At 37.7% G+C, this 20,858-nt stretch overlaps 2 protein-coding genes across 4 annotated transcripts in view; one reads left to right on the top strand and one right to left on the bottom strand.

The window, feature by feature from the left end:
- Positions 1-4,802: 4,802 nt before the first annotated feature.
- Positions 4,803-11,410, bottom strand: LOC122806062 (PDZ and LIM domain protein 5-like). Its single transcript, XM_044076301.1, has 3 exons — positions 11,300-11,410; positions 5,685-5,936; positions 4,803-5,540 (listed from the first exon to the last, which is right to left on the bottom strand). The coding sequence occupies exons 1-3, from the start codon at positions 11,408-11,410 to the stop codon at positions 4,803-4,805; spliced, it is 1,101 nt and encodes a 366-aa protein (XP_043932236.1).
- MOGAT3 (monoacylglycerol O-acyltransferase 3) overlaps positions 8,553-20,858 on the top strand; it is a 208,640-nt gene continuing 196,334 nt past the window's right edge. The window contains exons 1-2 of one of the 3 annotated variants that reach the window (XM_044077169.1): positions 8,553-8,877; positions 11,505-11,623. In XM_044077169.1, coding sequence (XP_043933104.1) covers positions 11,548-11,623 — 76 coding nt within the window. In that variant the 5' untranslated portion in view covers positions 8,553-8,877; positions 11,505-11,547. Of the gene's footprint in view, positions 8,878-8,975; positions 9,087-11,504; positions 11,624-14,383; positions 14,543-20,858 lie in introns of those variants that run through there. The other 2 variants (XM_044077170.1, XM_044077171.1) reach the window with 2 other exon arrangements.

Below are 20,858 nucleotides of genomic sequence, written 5' to 3'. Positions count from 1 at the left end.
TAGCAGTTGATCAGCTACCAAATGAATATTTCAAGTTAGCTGCCAATGCCATCTCTTACCATGTCTCTCTATTGATCAATAGATCAATCACAGAACAATATGTTCACAAAGTCTGGAAAATTTCCTATGTAATCCCACTGCACAAAGGTGGCCCTTCAACAGAACTCTCCAACTACAGACCAATTGCCATCCTATCACCTCTATCTAAAATCCTGGAAAAAATGCACTGCCTCACAACGTTTGGACCATCTGTTATCCAACAACCTGTTAACCAATTCTCAACATGGCTTCAGACACAAACACAGCACCACAACTGTTCTCATAAGTTTCACTAATACAGTAAACCTAATCAAAAATAGTGGACAACTTGTTTCCTCCATATTTTTAGATATATCCAAGGGGTTCAACACCATATCCCACCAAAAGCTCCTCTATGAACTCTCAACATAACACAAACAACCCTCTCCTGGTTTCTCAACTACCTTTCTGACTACTAACAAGCTGTGAAGTGGCAAAATGACCTCTCCTCCCTGTTACCCATTACAGTTGGAGTACCACAGGGTTCAGTTCTCAGCCCACTCCTTTTTACTGTCTTTACCAACAAACTTGACACCGTTACTCAATTATACCACTACCATCCAATATACAGATGACTCCACTCTCATCTGTGCTGCACCCTCCCTTCCACAACCCCATGAAATTACCCCCAAATCCTACTTATCCATAGAATCTCTCCAACTCTCAACTTAGTCTGAATCCAAACAAAACCAATTTAATGCTCTTCTTCAGTAACAAATCCACTGACCACAATCCCCCCTTTAGCATTTCTTCATCCAACAGCACCATAATTGAAACAGTTCCTCACACCAAACTACTTGGTGACACCACCTACACCAACATGAGATTTGATAAACATTAATCACTTAGTATAAAAAGGTTCTCTTTATAGACTCAAGTCATACATTGCCAACACCACCAGACAGTCAGTTGCCTTTTGTCTGCCCTACTGTATGCATTTCCTATCTTCACAAACATTAAATGATCCGACCAAAATAATCTAGAGTCCTGTTACCACAAAACTGCTAAATTCTCCACAAACCTATTACACAGATCCCATCACTGTGTCACTCTCTGCCAACTAAAATGGTTAGAACTTCCCAATCTCCTATCCCTTAGTCAACTTACAATCGCCCATACTACCATCTACCAACCTGATAACTGCCCAGCCCTTCAAAACTTTGCACAAACCTACTCCAACAGAATCCTATGATCTTTTGATAAATTACTGCTAAAAGTCACTAAAATCAATAACAGCTTTGGAGATTCTCTTTATTCTAACCATGTCTCTAAGACATGGAATTCCATCCCTCAACACATTTATCATTTATTTATTTTGTAATTTTACATTTGTTGACCAGGTTTGTCCAACTGAGCTGGTAGCCCTTTTTCAGCATAGGCCCGGGAAGAAAAGCTCCAACAATTATATATGCATTGTAGCAGTTTAGATTGCAATTCAACAATTTGGAGAAAAGCTCCAGGTAACAGTTGTAAGGAGTATTAATAATATTTGAAATATAATTTATATTGCATACAGACAAATATTAAGATGATTTTTTTTCAATAAAAAGAGTTTAAAATACAGACAAGTTAACTACAGATGATACAGTACAGGTTTATACTTGGGTTTACCCATAACACATTGATTATAAACCATGAATTAGAGAATAGGATAGTGGAGGCAATGCAGCATAGTTGAGAAGTGTTGGTTAAAGGGGTTACAGTAATAAGTAGATAGGGGTGACATGAGAGTAGAGGTAAGTTTAGGTTGAGAAGGAGAAGTGTCAATTACGTAGGTAGGGGGGAGTTTCCGTAGAGGTTTTAGTCTGCTGCAAGAGGTAAAAGGAAGGAGAAGACGTTAGGGAGGCTGAGTACAATGGCAGGTCCATTGACTGTTCAGGTATTCTTTCAAGGCTGATTTTATTTTTTTAGCATTGTTGAGAGTCCTGATTTCCCATGGGAGTTTGTTCTATGACTGAGCAGGATTGTAGCTGTAAAGGTTGCAGCCAGATTTATTCTTTGGTTGATGGATTTGTAGTAGGTCTTGGTCAGAGCTTTGAAGAGTTCTAGTAGGAGTGTAGTAGGAGATAAGGGAGGGCAGGTTTGGACAGTATGAAGGTTGATATAAAATGTAATGAATAACCATGAGCTGTGGGAGAAGAAGGTGGTGGGGAAATTCTAGAAAGTTTAATGCTTTTAGAGAGAGACAATGATGAGATTTATTAGTATGGTTTACTGCAAATCTGGCTACTTTGTTATAGGTAGATTCTAAGTTAGGAAGGAGTGATGAGTTAAGGCTTGTAAGGATTTGGGAGCTGTACTGTAGACTTGGTAGTAGATAAGCATATGAGAGTGATATTCTTGCACCAGCAACCCACACATGTTCAAACACTCACTCGAGATGTATTTGAATGAAAACCGGCTGTGCTCCTGCTCATCCCCAGATTGACTGTAGCATTACTACTACAATTTTTCCTATCCTCTAACTAACTTCTTCTCTTCAATACAATTTGCTCCCTTAAATTCTCCCACTTTCTACTCATCCCACTTCTCTCCTGACTATCTCCTAACTATGTAGACTTTACTCCTGTTCATATGTCTCACTGAATATTATACTCTACAAATTCTATAAGGTGCAGCTGCCTACTTTGTATAATATATACTTGCTTCTGGAATTTTTTTACTCAATGGACCTCCACTAAAATGGTTCATTTGTATTGTGTTCCTATGTATACTATGTTAAAAAATATGTATTCTTTTACTGTATTCCCCTAATTCTTTATGATGATCTTTTGTTCTTTGTTGTATATAATGCTGTAATTCTAAATTGTACTTGGAGTTTTCTACCTAAGCCTCCTCTGAAAATAGGCTACCAGCCTAGACGGACCTCCCCGGTAAACAAATCTCAAATAAAATAAATAAATAATCGTAAATTTGACATGTACATACAAAATTGCATAAGAAAAACTCATCAAAAACTAGGGATGCTTTATAGAGCCGAACACTTCCTCAGTGACACAACTAAAGCTACACTTGTCACTACTTATCTCCTCCCTACACTTCTTTATGGTGCTTCCATCCTAACTAACCTTTAGGCATCACAAAAATTAAAACTTGAACAATGCTATAACAAATTTGCTAAGTTTGTAGCAAATACCCCTTTTAGAACCCACCATTGTATAGCACTAAAAAGCCTAAAGTGGTTAGAGCTACCCCATCAACAAATATGTACACAACTTCTTACCATCTATAAAAATTATCCACAATCCATCTGCTTGTCCAGCACTTAATAACATTCTACACAACTATGTTCCTAGTGGGTCATTATGATCCAATGGCCAAAAACTCCTGTCTGTTCACAAAATTATCATATCTGCTGGGCATTGTCTGTATTCATACCATATTGCTAAAGCCTGGAACTCCTTCTGTATCCATCAGGTCAATACCCTCCCTCCCAAGAACCATTCTGAAAGAATTCCTAGCCAAAAGCTAGCTCTTTTCTTGCTCAACACCAGGATAAACTATATCCCTAAATGTGGAAAAATACCTATATATACCTTACATCTCCTTATTCTCCCTTCTTCACTCACTTCCTTACTTCTGTCAATTTGTCACATCTGGCTTTATCTCAAACTATACCATAAGCCTTCTTTTTTCTCACTTTGTATTGTAATTCCTCCTTGTACTATACTGACTTACCTTTAATTTCTCTATAAACTGGCTAAATTTCTCTAAGTGTTAAATCATTGTCATATAACTTGTATTTATTCTTAACTAAAGTTTTCATATTATGTCATTTAAACTGCATTTGATTTTGTATTAGTTTTAAAGACTGTAAAATTATTATTCTTAATTTTTTTTTAATTCTTTGGAGCTTTTGTCCCTGGTCCTCCACTGAAAATAGGTTCATACCCAAATGTAATTAACTGAAATAAGTAACTATGACAGCCACAGCAGCCTAATAATTGCACATACTTGCAGTGCTGAGCCCATCATATGCACATTTCTACACATATAGGTTCATAGATTAGTACTTAGCTAGCTGCCCTTTAGGGCCATTTTAAGCCTAGCCAATTACCCTATGCGAGAATCAAACTCTGCACCTTGTGCTCATAATACCTTAACCATTATGCCAAACTCCCATCCCCAGTTATCCAGGGCTGATGCATACCTTGTGCTTGCTGTCTACTTTAAGAGGATTTAGATCCCCACAACTCTAAACTGATGAATATAGTGTCAGGTCGTGTCTATGAACAATGGAACAATGCTGAATTCAGTAACTGCCTGCGCATTTGGACGCATCTCACATGTTGGTTACTCTTATTATATGAGCTGAAGCTGCATGGAGCACAATCACTATAGTTTCTTGCTGCGTATAACAAAAGTACAGTCTCAGTAGCATAAAGGTAAATCTTGAAGTTTATGATGATCATAATTATTGGTGTAGCCCCCTGATACATGACATTTTGTTTCCCACAATGTCTTTACAGATACATTCCACTAAGCTAAGGCTAGGAATCACTCAGGAAAAATATACCTACTGGCAAGCACACATTAGCTCACAACAACATGGTGCTTCAGTTAAACAAATTATTCTGAATGGCACAAGTCTCCCCAGACATCAGTATTTCCTTTCTTTAAAAATCTATATAAATATTAAATTGCGTAATTGTATCATAATAAAACAACAGGTAAAATGGCTATTTTTACTCCTGTTAACTCTTCTTCCATTCCTCTGATGTCCATTAAATGTTGCCACCATGGGCATGTTTCTTGCACAATAGCTTATCTTTCTTCAAGAAGAAGGCCTGCCTTTCCAATGAAGTACAGCAACCAGAACATACAAAACAGATGTCATGCCAGGTATAACCTAAGGCTTCTAAGAACTTGTCACCGGCCTCAATTAGGAATTCACATCTGTGACACATGGTACTGAACAAACTGTAGAAATCTGTCTCACAGTAAGGTTCACCATCCTCCATGTGAAAAACATTATTAAAGATAGGTCTATGACAAACAACACAGATGAAACAGCCAACATGCCAAGTCTGTTTTAAGGGATTGATGACCTTACCAATTATCTTTCTCTGACAACGGGCAGATTCTGGTGCAAAGAACTGCTCATAGCAACGCTCACAATAGATGAAGCCCTTTTCCTGGACAAATCCAAGATCAGCCATTGAGGTTTTGCAGTGGTCACAGTTAAACTCCTCTGGATGCATTGACTTCCCCAAGGCCATAAGGAATGGACCCCTTATGACAGAGTTGCATTGAGCACACATGGGTGTCCTTTTTCCTGCAGGAATATGCTCAGCCGTCTGTACCAATGTATCCTGGTCCATTGGCTGGGGCTGCGGAGCAGGCCTACTACCTGTACTCCATACCACCTGCTTAGCAGGAGAGTTTGATGACCATCCAGATGGAGTTACATGTCCAGACATTGCAGTGGCCTTTGGCATACTATGACCTGCTTGACTGGCAGACTGTGTACCTGTAACTTTCCCTGTACCTGGGCCTCCACCACTCTGGGAAGTGGAAACAGTTGCTGCACTGGAATAAGCTGGTTTAGGGACATTTGCTGGCACCTTTGATATGGTCTTCACTGAAGCTGCTGCATGGCCACAAGCAGGGGTTGGTGCCACAAAGTCATTTTTCTCATTTTGACTTTCGACAGCAGGGCTAGGAGTTGAAACAGCACTTTCAGTGCCAGTGATTTGTGCCAGGATGTGAAAATACCTGGACTGTGTAGTTCCTGTCCTTGGATGCCAGTGTTCAGTGTCCACCATCAGTCGTTGCTTACTAGCACCACTAAAAAGTGGAGTATGTGGGAAGTCCACAGTGGTATCTAGAACGCGTCTCCTTGTAGTACAGTTCTGTTGCTTGCCATTCCCACTTAGAGCTTGGCAGCTCCTTCATCTTGCCCCTTCACTCTCCTTTTTTCCTGAATACCCACCCTTTTCAGGGTGTCATGTTGCAAAGGACTGGGGTGTCTCCCTTCGCCAGAATGGGTGAGCCAGCACTGGTTCCTCTGTCCTCCCATATATCTCCCTCAGCAACAACAGTCACTAGCTGATCTTGGCTTTTATAGGTCACATTCAGGGCTTTACCCCACCTCCCAATGCCTGACATGAAATTAAAGTATTTGACCAACTTTGTCTCAATGCAATTATGAAATATTTAGTTTAGTCCTGTGGATGTGTATGCAGTGTTATTGGTTATTTTTTTTTTTTAAATTAATAAAAATTGGAAGAAACATATTTCAGAAAGTGTTATAGAGAGTGGAGGTTCACCTGGAATTTAGACCACTATACGACTATAACACCCACTCTTTTTAGATGTGTCTGTGTCTTATGCCTGGATATTGATGGTACTATGCTGCTATATATTGGATTTAGGGAGATGGGAGGCTGAGAGCTTTTAATATTTATTTGAGGTCATTGAGTAGTTAAGTAGAGAGCAGAGGTGTCTGCAGGTCTTAGAGTAGCTTTATGCTATGTGCTTTCTTTAGTAGGTGTCAAAAGGGGGTCATAAGAGGGCTAGCTATGTGGTTATTCATATGTTTATTGGGTCACAGCTAGAACTGCATACAGTCCAAGAAGGGGGCACCTCTAGTTTCAAACTGAGCACTTACATTATTGGTGCAGGTGAGACATGTGAATATAAGATGTCCTTTAATAATTTTATAAAGAGTGGAGATTTGGTATGACTTAGAATTTGATTATCTGCATGTTAGTTGTAATAATATTGAAGATCATGCCCTAATTTAGAGGTATGGTAGTCCAAAATGATGCAAAACCTGTGGTGAAGGTTGAGAAGACCATGTAGAAAAGTAAGCTGTTTTGCGGTAGGAGCATGAAAGATATCATGGCAAAGGCAGGTGGATGAGAAATTAAACACCCCCTGCTGGGAAAACACCACCCTGAGGTGTACCACTGAAACTGGTCGCATTTTTTTATTTGAATTAGAGTACTGTTTCAAAATTGCCCCCAGTTTTGGGCCTTTACCCCCCCCCATTTATTTATATATATTTTTATTTAGTTATTTCATAATTCTTGAGCACAGAAGTTGAGGAGTATGGATACCTCTCAGTTGTCCAGAACTGTGCAGAATACTCAGATTTTTGCCTCATATATTTGGTTCATTCTCCATCAAATGTATGGCTTTCTGGCAAATTATTGAGGATTTCATTCATTAAATAATGACAAGATATTTGAGTTTCAGGCTTCAGATCTTTCAGAAAATGCATGCTGATGAAAAACAACTTTCTAAATTTATAAGAGTAATATTTAAAATTTGTGCCTGATTTTGGTCCTTTGTTTCCTCACTGTTTTGGCTCTGACCAGAGATTCTGAGGTGCAGATATACGGTTTAAGGGCATACAATCTGGATAACACTAATCTTACCTTAGGTATTTTTGTCAGGTGTGGTTTATAGCTGGGATCCAAACAATTGAGGATGACCAGTCACAAGCTCTTTTAAAGAGTCTGATCTAAGTGAAAGAATGGCCACTTTTCCCCAGCCTAGGTGAAAATATTCATAGACTGCATGGAAACTGGCTTAAAGGCAGGGCTGTAAGGTGGACTGGTAACCAGAAAGAAGTTCGAGTGACACAGATCTTAAGGTGAAGGGGTACACGTTTAGACGACTACGTAGCTGGCCTTAGCCATAGGCCAACTAGGCGGCTGCCTAGGGTACCGCTCTAGCAGGGGCACTTTTCCAGTAATCTGGATGGTGTAGATAGATCAGGATGGGGGCAAAGGGTGGTACTGAGGGGCACTGTGGAGACCTTTTGCCAAGGGCACTAGTTGACCAAAGGCTGGTCTTGGACGAATATACTGGGAAAATCAATTAGGGTCTGATTCTTCTAACCTTCCTGCACTCATCTGATTGGTCTTATTTTTATTTGCTGTTCTTTGGCAGTAAATGCTAGGCAACAGCCATTTCCTCCAGCTGACTTCTCATTTTTTTTTTTTTATTTAAATTTTTGGGGAAAGGGTGTAGTGCCAAAGATCAATCAGATTTTGAAATTTATGCTGTCCAGATTAAGTACATACGAATACACAATTAGACAACTACATAGCTGGCCTTAACCATAGGCCCTACCCAACGAAGAGGAGTGACATATTTGATTACAGCCCCAGTTTATATATATATATATATACCTATATAGGGTTGATTATGATTATATATATTATATATATATATATATATATATATATATATATATATATATATATAAACTGGGGCTGTAATCAAATATGTCACTCCCCTTCGTTGGGTAGGGCAACCACCAAACACCATTGAAGTGTGAAATGCAGAGCAAGGTATTTAAACAAGTGTGAATAATAGAAACCACCAGGGAGTGTAAAGTGGCAGTTACAACTTATTAGCTAAAAAAAAAACAGACATAAATACATTGTAAAAGCCACCTCTTAAGTCCCCAGATAGCATCTACACATCCCATCAGCTATCTGTGTGGACTCAACAATGGTGGGGACAAGATAACGTATGCTGTACTCGGTTTGTGCGTTTGGCTTCGAGGTGAGGCACCAGCAAATCTCCTGGATCCCTAATCATTGAGTTAATACGTCACGCGTCAGAGCTGTGAACACGTGGTACCTGTCAGTGTCAGCCCGATGAAGCGTGGGGCAGCACCTACCCGACAGAATGCATGCACTGGGCAAAGTCCAGGGCTGAGGTCCCGGCTCCGTTCAGGAAACAAGTCTTCAAAGTGAGGGCGAACCACCGGCCTCAGCTGCCCTCACATTCCTCTACACAAACAGATGTACAAAAAGTTAGACGAGGAGGAGAGACTGAAAGGTACGTTTGTTGCCTTTCCTAAAGAGACTGCACTCTGTATTCTCTTAGCTGGTAATCGGGTGGGGGGTGCGTGCGGCATATCTTGTCACAGGGACTTTTGCATAGGAGACGTTTGTGTATTATGTTGCTCAGCTGAATAATTATCATTGGGAAGTAGTATCTTGAAGTTTATGAACTGTGTTGTGCAACTTAAGACGACTTTTTGTTTTGTAAGTATTTAGTTTGTTGCAGTAAGTAAGCTAGCAGATGTGTGGTTTTAAACTTGTTTTAATTTACATTTTCACAGCGGCATTTAGAACGCAGGTGTGTGAGGTAAAGAGGAGAGTAGGAAATATTTGGGAGCTGAAAATGCCTTCTATGCACTCGAAATTTGCAAACACATATAGGAAGTGCCAAATTTGTGACTTTGTTTTAATTTAAATAATTACTTAGGACTGTTATTTTGTAAACCTGAAGCTGGGCATTGTTTGCACTTCTTTGCCCAAATCAGGACTAACTGCTGCAGAATTTATTTAGTTGTTTTTCAGTACACAGTAATTTTGTACAGCTTTTTAAAGAAAAATGTTAGGAAATAATAATTTCTACTGGAATGTCAGGAGAGCTTATATCTTTGTGTTTCATAATCCAGTCCCTTTCCCCCAGTTTTCAAATCAGGGGTGGCCCTAGAAAATTATACTACCAGCCAAATCCTGATTTGACATTGTGTGATACCTAACCCCCATCTAACTTTTCTAATTGAGCAGTCCTTGAAAAATCCTAGCAGGGAACTGCAGGGAGGATGGAGCACATTCTTATTTTGCACAGTAATAGTTCTAAAAATAACCATTGTGTAGCCTTAGATTAATTAAATGAATGCATTATCTGTAAATTAATCTGTAAATATTTTTAAACGTAGTTCTAGTTTTACCAGTAATAGATCTGAGAGCAAAAGTAATAGTAATTGTGTCTAAATTATAGTGGCTGAGAGAGATAGTTGTTGGGTCATGAATTGGTCCTGCTAACCAGACTGTCCTGATGGGACTGGGACAGACGAAGGGCAGAATGGCAGAGGTGTCTAGAACACAGTCTGAGTATTCCTGCCATTTAGGAAAAAAATAAAGGAACAGATGGGTAATCCACAAAAAGTGAAAATGAAGGAAGTCTGAAGTTATAACAGTTAACTGAGGAATATTTATGTTAATTCTTTTTTGACAAGGTTAGACCGAGGAATCGTGAGTGTTAGTTTTGGATACAGGTTAATTTGCTTAGTTTTAATGTTGTACTTGCAGGGTTACAGTTACTACTTTTGCATTATTGTTTCAATAAGTTAGATATTTCTCAGTATAACATTTGGACTTAGCATGGCTCTATGTTGTTCTTATGACATATAGCCATTACATATTGTCAGCTGAAACAAAGTTTAAAAGCAATCTGCTATATTTGTTCTCTAGTGTGTGGCTAGTGCATGGGGGCTGCACCCCCTACTTAATATAATTAATATTAAGGTTGCTACACCTTAGCGTGGGAGGGGATCTTTTATGCATTTGTGGGCCTGTTTTGTTTCAGCCAATAGCACAGTTCATCTATTTGGAATTTGATTGAATAGTGTGTACCCGAGATCACATGGGATAATTTTATATGTGGGGCACTTTGATTTTATCTGGGGATTGTTAGCATGGCACAGACTGTATCCGGGCATTAAAGTGTACATCACATTAGCAGGATGCTATGGTTTTGTCCACGTTAACATGCCTGCTTAATCACACACACACACCTAGCATGGATTATACTTTATAAAGCAATTAATCTTCTTTTGTCACTGATTAATTTGACCACCTTGAGCTATAACAGCTTTTTTTTGTTCTGCCTTTTTATTGTGTTGAATTTCCTAGTGCCAGCTTTTATTTTGTTTATGGGTTTTAAACCAAGCCTCAGACAGGAGAACAAATGTAGCAGATTGCTCAGATACTATTTATTTGCATTTTCTTTGTTTCCATATGTTTGTATGCTTGCCTGTGTTACATTGTATATTGCATTTCTTGTACATCTATATCTCACACCTTGTCTGAAAAGGGATCAGGTGGGATCAGCCCAGCCACACAGGTAACAAGGAAATGTAATACTACAGAATCAGAAGCAAACCTCCTTCTAGACACTATTTTCTGTCTTCTGACCTGTTTGTGTTCATAGCTGACTCTAACGATAATTGGTACGTATTGCAATTTCCATTACTGCAACATCTGCCAAGCTTCAAGCTATTTGCCAGACACTGCTGGCATATTTCTTACTGAGAATGTAGTTATTTATTTATTTTTTTTACTAGTTAGGCTTGCTTTAACCAGAGGACCTTTTTTTTCTAGGGGTGAGGCACATAAATGAAGCTTAGGTGATTTGACCAAAGTCTGCAGTATGTGAGTGCTGGTTTATTGGTTTTAAGCCATACCTTCAGTTTTAAGTTCTGCTGTGTACATCCTCCACGGCTTTTGTCTTCAAAAATGATGTGGCATTGGTGGACTGTGCAAAAGTCTGATGTGGTGTCTCTTTTTTGTGGCATTGCAGCTCAGTAGGCTCTAATATTCAGTTTGGTTGCTGATGATGGCTTATCTGTCTTTGTTTCTGTCCTATTTCTCTCTCTTCTGCACCTGCAGGTTTAACGGAATCCTTTTCCAGAACAGCAGCGAGTTTTGAATAATGACTGAAACAACATTTAAGCAACACCTGGAGGCCATCAGCGTTCTTCAGTGGGTGTTAACATTTCTGATAATGGGTATGTGACACCAGTTATGCACTTTGGTTGATGTATGGATGTCTGTGTATGGGGGGGGGGGGTATTTGTGTCAGGTGGTGCCATTTAAATTGTACAGCGTTTCAGACTGTATTGCATTGATGTGATGCATGTCATTTAGCTTCCCTAGAATTAATAACACTGAAAGTCATTATCCTAATGTAAACAACATTAAAAACCAGCTTCATCAGCCCCTCCCCAAAAAAGAAAGTAAAGTAATTTTTGAAGGGGTCATGGCCCCTGTACTTATCGTTAAGGGGATGTTTTGCAACCTTCAAATACTCTTATGCACACTTTAGTTGCATAATCTTGGGCAAAGTGTGAACACATTACAAGTTAATAAAAGAGTACATCACACACATTTACAGCACTCTGCTGTAATAAAAAAGTAATATACAGTAAACTAAGAAGTGAAATGGACTTTAAGCACAAATGCCAGCAGCTGTGTGTGTTTGTATGACTTAACCATAGTACATGGCCAAGTCTTACTTGTGTAGGTTATTTCAGTGAAGATGATTTTCCATTTTATTAATTTACTCATAGTAGTTCTGAGTGAAACTAGCTTCAATTAAATTATATGACACAGAGGAAATACACTAGGAAGCTTAACTTTGCAGTATAACAATGGACACAACCCACTACTGATTAATAACCTTTTGCTCTAGTTTCTTTTCTTCTGCTTGTATTAGATGTAATCCAAGAGTGCATGGAATGTTGTGTAATTATTCTGATGGGGATCTGGGGTTTCTGTTGGAAGACAGTTAAGAGACCACATGCTAGCACATCCAAGTAGTCAGAAATAAAATCAGAAAACATTTTTTTCAAAATAAAAGTACTTAAAGCATGATAGTCAATAGAATTGCCAACATTATTGCTTGGAGGAAACATCTCCTCCTCCATGTATGGGAGTTATCACAACATAAATATAACTCTTAACTGCAGATAAAATGTCAGTTTAAACCCCCCTGTAACCAGAACTCTCAATTGTCCCTATTTTGGAGGAACATTCCTATTTTCAGGCCTGAGTTTATCCATGACAAACTGAGAGTCCACAACCTGGCATGGATCTTAAGAATTCACTCAGTTCTTTCTTCTCTTAATTGCAAATTACACATACAGCTGTAACCCCCAACATAGTTTTTCTTTTTAAGGAACAGGTATGTCTTTGTTTGTGTATCCAGTTGTGTCTGAATTAATGCAAAAGCCAGAATTCACAGTCCAGATGTCCCACCAATAGATTTACCTGCTTTACCCTGCTGTGTGGTGTAGAAGAATAGAGCAGTAAAGCTCTGAGTATGACCCAGACAACCCACGTTTAATTAATGGCTTAGATATTGGAAGCGCTGAGCTGAGGGATGTAAGAAAGAGTGGCATCCAGCAGCTTGCTTACCTTTGTGGTGAGGGACTGGTGGATCTGTGCAAGCAGAGACAGGCAGGTGAAATAACCATAACCAGACGTGAGCTTGGCTTACTACACTGGTTGGTATGTGTGTGGGGAGCATGACCTACAGGTGGGAGGGGGTGGTGGTACAGTCTCACATTGACATGGACATCCACATTAACACAAGAGGGTGTGATTAGGACCTTATTATTATTAACCAGAAAAAAGAAACAATGGTTGCTGAATTATTGCCTTTTTGATAATCTGTCACTCTAAAGGGAATGAATATGATTTGTTGCATGAAAATCATTAAAAAATACTTGCCATTTTAACTAAAAACAGAGGTACCATATACACTTGTGTGTACATAATCACTTGCATTCTCAGCTAAAAAGCATAAGTAACAGAATTCCTAGCTGAAAACACAGGTAACAGGTATGCAGATATAGGTATTGTAATGTGCTTTCCTAGTCCAAAACTCTGACAGCCATCAACTTTCTTAGTAAAAAATGCAGCTAGTTCAGTCTAAACACAGTACTTATTAATGGCTAACCACCTTCCACTACTTTTGCAGCTTTGGATGCTCTGATATCTTTAGATTTCAGTTGATGTGGCTCCATTCAACTGCTCTGTATTACTGATACTCTAATCCCATGCTACAAAAAGGTAATTTTGCCATATAAGACATGACAATTAAAGAACAGATGAATATCAAGGTTTTTGATAAAAAAGTTGGTCCTAATGTTTCTGTTTTTATTTCCTTTACATATGTTTTAAAAGATTATAAGAACTGAATTCTGTATTGTAAGCATTTTTATGTATTTTACACATTGAATAGCATTTCATGAGTGCAGCTCCTGTCCATGTAAAGCTGACTGATTCAATTAACCGTCATATCAGGTGGGGTTGGCTGTGGATAAGAGAATTTGCTATAATTTTTGTTTAATCAGCTACTTGGGATACTACCGGTGGTCTGGTTACTATGTGCAAGTTAAGACCTACTGGTGAGATGGCTGTAACTGGACATGTGAGCTTGTCTTACCAGGCTGGTGACTGTAGCATGTGGGTATTCCAAGCAGGGGCTAAACAACGTGGGGGAGAGAAACTAAAATCACTGTTTGTGACACAAATGTGCACATTTGTCTGCATATGAGAGAGTGGGCGAGCATCCAGATGTACGATTCCAGGGTAAGTATTACATTGGGCTTTTTACTCAGTAATGGTGTTACCAAGGCAGGTGGATTTTTGATATAACTGGATATAGCACTTTATTATGTGTTAAAAAATTCCTGTCAGTATTCATGAAGCACAGCCTTTTGAATCTGTTTCTTTTTTTTTTTTCTTGATTTTGTTTATCTCAGCTGCAGACTTCAGCATTGCCTTATCAGTGCTTAACTGTCTGACAAGGCTAAGACAACTAACTGTGATTTTCTTCTTGAAAAGCCTGATCTGTTGATTTTGGAAGATGTTTATCTGGAAACACGCTAGCTTGATACATTTGTAAAGGAATGTAATTGAAGGTCAGTGTTCTTTATGAATACTGTGAACGTTATGTCTTTCTTAATTGTACCACAGACATTTTTTTGAATACTGCATTTAAAAATTCTTCTTCATTGTGTGATATGCAGTGTTATTAGAGTTCTTTATCTTGCAGTATGGAGGGATCTGATGATGACACTTGCAGTCCCTTTTCTTTTCTTTCCAGAGATATGATCAGTACAGGAACTTTGTGGAGAAAAGTAATATGCGGTGGAACATGTTTATGTAGTTATGTACCTTTTAATCTGCTGTAGTGGTATCAGCTTGTGTCAAAATGTCCATATTTTACCCTTGCAAAAAAGTATTACGCTAAATTATAAAAAAAATGTGCCGCTGTGTTAGTCCATGTTTTACGAAAAAGCCGCTAGCCAGGGAGTACAACACGTCTGTTTTTAATTTTGGTTCAGTCTTTCATTAATGAAGTATTAACTTCTTCAGATAAAGCACAGTACTCAAACAGTTCTTTAAATAAGGAAGTAATGGTCATGTGTTTGACAAGCCTCCTCTGTGATCCAATCACATGCTCAGTTTCTTGTTTGAATGTAGCTCCTTCATGAAATGATGCTTCTTTTCTTGTTTTAAGTTAGAAAGCATTTCATTTCATTTATTCATATATAAACATAACTAGTGAGTAAATAGTAAAAAAGTAATAAATAAAATATGTGAAAAATAGGTAGCAAATGAATAAAAATACATGAAATGAATAACATTATTTTACAAGTATCTAAGAAAAATGATGAAGTTGAACTTTCAGTGATTCCCATTCAAAGAATAAGTAATTTAATTTCCTAAAACACCCACAACCTTTAAACTTTTTCATCTCACCAGAGCCAAAGTACTGGGACTATAAAAATATAATCATTCAGTCCTGGCCGTGCACTACCATTGAATTTAAGCTGCCAGTACAGTTCTTGCTTTTCCAGATTCACGTGGCCCTTTGCCAGTTTTGTCCTGCATTTTACATAGGGAAGACCGAACGTAAACTAAAAGAGTGCATATATGAACATACTTATAACATCAGAAAAATAAAGAAAACAAATACACTTTACAAACATGTTAAAAATAACCCGGGACACAAGTTCATTATTTTAGAAACATTCAGTCCTAACACGAGAGGAGGTCCTTGGTCACTGAATCTGTAAAAGAAAGAACTCTGCTTGCAGCTTAAATTCAATGGCAGTGCATGGCCAGGATTGAATGATTATATTTCTACAGCCCCAGTACTTTAAACTAAAGGCTCATATGGGATGAAAAAGTTTAAAGGTTGTGGGTGTTCTAGGAAATTTAAATTACTTATTCTTTGAATGCGAATTGTTGAAAGTTAAAAAGTAATTCAGCATCAGCATTTGTCATAGATACTTGTAAAATAATTTTATTTAATTTATGTTTATTAATTTACTTCTAATTTTTATTTATTCGCTACACATTTTTTCATATTTTATTACTTTACTTTTTTTACTATTTACTCACAAAAAAAAAAAAAACTGCGGTGGTGGTGCTGCGGTAGCGTTGTCGCCTCACAGTAAGAAGTTGTCCTGTTTGATTCTCAGCTAGAGCGTCTTCTGTGTGTAGACATGCGTAAATGGGCATAGTGTGTCAGGGCCGGCAACTCGGCATGTAAAAATCTACGGCCAATCATTAGTGGACCGGAGTTCCACTGTGGTGACCCCTAACCGGGAAAAGCCGAAAGACACAACTCACTAGTTATGCTTACATATGAATAAATTAAATGAAATGCTTTCTGACTTAAAACAAGAAAAGAAGCAACACTTCCCTGAAGGCACTACATTCAAGCAAGATACTGAGCATGTGATTGGATCAAATAGGAGGCTTGGCAAACACATGACCATTACTTCCTTATTTAACAAACTGTTTGTATTGTGCTTAATCTGAAGAAGTTAATAGTTCATTAACAAAAGCACTCATCCAAAATTAAAAACTGAGACGTGCTGTACTCCCTGGCTAGCATGTTTTTCTTATTTTCAGTTTGTTTTCTCAGCTGTTTTTTTTTTCCGTAGTCCATGCTTTAGTAGATTGATGTTACTTTTTTTCTTTTGGCTTAAATAAGTTCACTAAAGTATTTTAAAAAAACCTTTACTTCAAGTTATGGTTCCTGCTATATCTTTGTGAATACGCATAACTGCTAGGCCTACGTTTTCAGCTTATAGTGACATCTATGTTTGTGTATACTGCGTTAAAAATGTGTTAAAGAATATGAAGTATAAATTTTACAGTTTCTGAATGGAGAGTAGTTATTTATGTTTGTAGTGCCTACTGACAGCAGAAAGACAGTAATTAATGTGACTTTATTCTTTAAGTTTGTCACACTCCACAATATAGTGTGGTGGTGGCCACAGGACCACTAGTCCCCCAGTGCAGGGAAGCTGGCATTTACTGCTTTTTTTTCCTACCCTTTCTTCTCCAGATTTTGTGAAGGGATTTACATATTTGTAACATGTTGGAATAACTAGGACTATATTTCATTTTTTTTTTCAGGTTACTGATTTAATGAGTTTATGTTGCAGTTGTGCCCATTAGCTGTATGTATATAAATTTAAAAAAGTGTGTGTGTGTGTGTGTGTGTGTGTGTGTGTGTGTGTGTGTGTGTGTGTGTGTGTGTGTCTGTTCCCCAATTAAAAATAATTTTAGCTGAATACCAATCGATAATATAATGATGATGCTTGATTTGATTGCAAGTATAATGAGGACAATTTTTGATCTTGGCAGTCTATTTGCATTCTTGAATACACACTGCCATCCTAAAAAGAGGAAAATTGTGTAGCGGGGAGGAAGATTAAGAACGTGATTAATCACCAAAAAGTGGTGCAATTGAGAGGTGAACATGATAATGGGGGGCAGAGCTGGATCATGGTCAGATGGAGCTCTAGGGCAGAGTAGCAGTTTACCCCCACATCCATTCCATTGTCTCATATATGCATGTGTTCTTTGATTCACCTTCCCAATTGTATTAAGTTATTCCTTGTATAATGCAGTACCACTTGTTAGAGTGTGTTTTAAATTTGTAGTTTTGGAAATTTTTCCAGTAAGCAATGAAACGAAATGTATAAACCAATAATGACAAAACTACCCATTTCAGAACATTTCAGCCATAAAAGGCCACTCAAATGTCTGTCATTACAGTCCACCAGTATCGGTCAATATGCACAATCTCTGTAGAAGTAAGAGTCATCTGATTAATTCTACATTAGAGATCTATAACTAATGAAAAGGTTGCTGCTGCTGGCAAACCTCTTCACATTTCAGTGTTTCATCTACAAATTCAGTGTCTCCTGCCCTTAAAGAATAAATTGCCTATGTTACATTTAAAAAAAATGGTAAGCTGGTAATATTGCAATAGGGAATGGCTAGCAAACCAACAACGGGTTCATAGTCACTTGGCGTCTCATTCTAAGGAGGACACACATAGGTGTGCAAAGCACTCCCATATCCCCTTAAAGTTCAGTGCAGTATCAGCAATCCATTCACATGGTGTGGGAGTAGAACCCGAACCCTTCTGCCTCAAAGACAAGTATGCTACCTGTTGTACTACTAACACTGTTTTCAAATTTTACAGCACAGGCATTGACTGACATTTGCTAAGCAAAACAGTTGCATGAGCAACAGTAAACTTATCTTCCCTTTAAAACAAACAATTCCTTGAAAATTCACTGAGTCTCACATTCCTTGAAAATGCATCCTGATGAAGGTAGTTGATGCAGATGATTAAGGCTGCTATCGCCTATAAGGAAGATACCGGGTTTGAGATTTAGCAAGTTAGTTAACCAACCTGCCATCCCTAACTAGGGTCACAAACAAACATATATGCACACAGTTCGTCCAGTCACTCTACCTTTCAGATGTTAGGTGTTAATAGCCAATGATGCAGTAGGGTTCAAAAGGAAGGAAGGTTTGTCATCTGGTCCAGTGCAAAAGCAGCACACGCAAGTTCCAGCGTTTAAATCTGTGTGTCATACTAAAGATGCATGCACAGATGTGTGGGTCATTAAAGAAGAAATAGTTTTAGTGTAATTTTATGCTGGATCCGTCTCTGATAGATAGCCCGCCTGGTAAATCCACCACTTGTGTTCAGGTACAGATCAAATCTGACACAATGTATTGGCAGTCAGTAAAATTATACATGTATGCAAATATTGGCAAGTAAACAAAAATCTCAGAAGGGAAGGACAGAAAAGAAAAATTATACCTCATAAATCTTTTCTCATTATATATCTATGCATATTTATGTGTGTGTACATATGTACATGTTTATATGTGTGTGTGTGTGTGTGTGTATATATATATATATATATATATATGTATATATATATATATGTATGTGTATATATATATATGTATATATATATATATGTATGTGTATATATATATAATATACACACACACACAAACACATGTATACTTAAATATAGTTATGTATGTCCAATCATAAACTGTTTTTGGTGAAGTAGAAACAAATTAGTATGCGACAGAAGACTACTTAATAATCACACACAAACACATGTATACTTAAATATAGTTATGTATGTCCAATCATAAACTGTTTTTGGTGCAGTAGAAACAAATTAGTATGCAACAGAAGACTACTTAATAATCGTTTGGGGAAATGCAGACTAAAATTAATGCACAAACAATTTTGACTCTATGCTTGAGGGGGGTAGTTGAGTGGCACAGTGATATTGTTTCATGTAGTGTTTGCTTATAATTAACCTATAAAGAGACTGCACCATGCAAAATAATTTGTGGTTTGAGTTGTGCATCGACTTTCCAAACAGAATATAAATTAAATATATTGAAATTAAATTATCTACTTTGATCCCCAAGAGTGTTATGAATATATATTAAACACTGCAAGATCGGAGACTAGTATTCAGACCTTAAGTGTTTTGTCTTAAAAATATACTGCGTCTATAAATAAAATTACTAGTTTAATAAAATCACTTCTGAAACGTGTGACCATTTTATTTTATTAGGAACTCATGTTTTGAAACTGAAGGATTGTAAAACAAGTGATTTGGCAATGGTAGGAAGTGACAAAAAGTTGTGGTTAACAAAATATTTCTTCTGTGAAGCAGGGCCATCTTTTGTGTTAAAACATAGCTTCTTAGCAAATAGCACACAGTTTGTATAGTTGCTAACTTCCCTAGTGTTTTGTGGCTGTAGAGATTTTGTGTGTGTGTGTGTGTGTGTGTGTGTGTGTGTGTGTGTGTGTGTGTGTGTGTGTGTGTTCTATTTCACTCATTTTTTGATGCTTGTTTGTGAAGTACACTTTAGCGGCAGTGAGTTAACATGACAATAAACTGACCCAGAGAAATAAGCTCAGTGATACTTTAGAGTTGAAATGGATTTGGCATTTTGTATGGCTTTATCCATTATTTTTATGAACGTGTTTAAGAAAAATTAGCTATAAAAACATGTGCTGTTTTAAAACTGCACCCATCTGACCTTAAAGTCCAAAGGTATGAACAGTAGTGTAATTATTTTTACAAGATAATATGAAATTGCTGGATCAGTATATGTGTAGCAAAACAGGAGTAACTTTAATCGGGTAGGGAATCGATGGATTGCCATTATTTTGGTAGGGATCGGGTTTGGCAAATGGAAATAAACATGAAATTATTTTTTTAAGCTGTGCAAACAGCTACAAGACATTTCCAGAAAAGGCAACAGCAAAGCAAAAAACATTCAGTTTCCTAGTGATACAGAGCAACACCCTGCAGCTTCCCATTTTAATGCAAAAGGCATAAAGTATTTTTTAAATAAGGAGTCTGAGTGTCATGAGCAATTCCTTACAGAACACTGAAGAAGTATGAAAGTTGTTTTAGAGGCAGGGGTGACGTACCATTCCCCCAAGTATGTTAAAACTGAGGTTTCTGCAGGGGTTCCATTAGGAAAGCCATGATAAAAAAAAAACACGTAGAAAGTTCCACCACTAATATGACTGAAGACTGTAAGTGAGCTTTATCAATGACTGCAGCCAAAGAAAAGCTGGAATTTTCATTTCATTTCAAAACGATGCTTTTCAAGTTCTGGGGCTTCACAAATTTTTGTAACGGTGTATATGAGATTTACTTCAAACGTGTGACAATAAAAAAAAACTCTTTAATATGAAAATGGACATGGGGACAAATCCTAATGTGTATTGTTTGCAGGAGAAAGTTGGAAACCCAAAAAAGTTAGGTATATCTAATCCGTCCATTTTCAAAACCATTCCTAGTGAAGGCCAATGTGGTAGGAAGGAAGAAAGAGCAGGGCAGACAAGACTTCTGTCTCCCCATAAAT

This window comes from Protopterus annectens, chromosome 7.part0 (assembly GCF_019279795.1).
Source record: "Protopterus annectens isolate FY-2018-M chromosome 7.part0, PAN1.0, whole genome shotgun sequence".
In the NCBI taxonomy this organism is placed as follows: domain Eukaryota; kingdom Metazoa; phylum Chordata; order Ceratodontiformes; family Protopteridae; genus Protopterus; species Protopterus annectens.
Note: the sequence above shows the minus strand (reverse complement) of the source record. Positions and strands in the feature narration are given on the sequence as shown.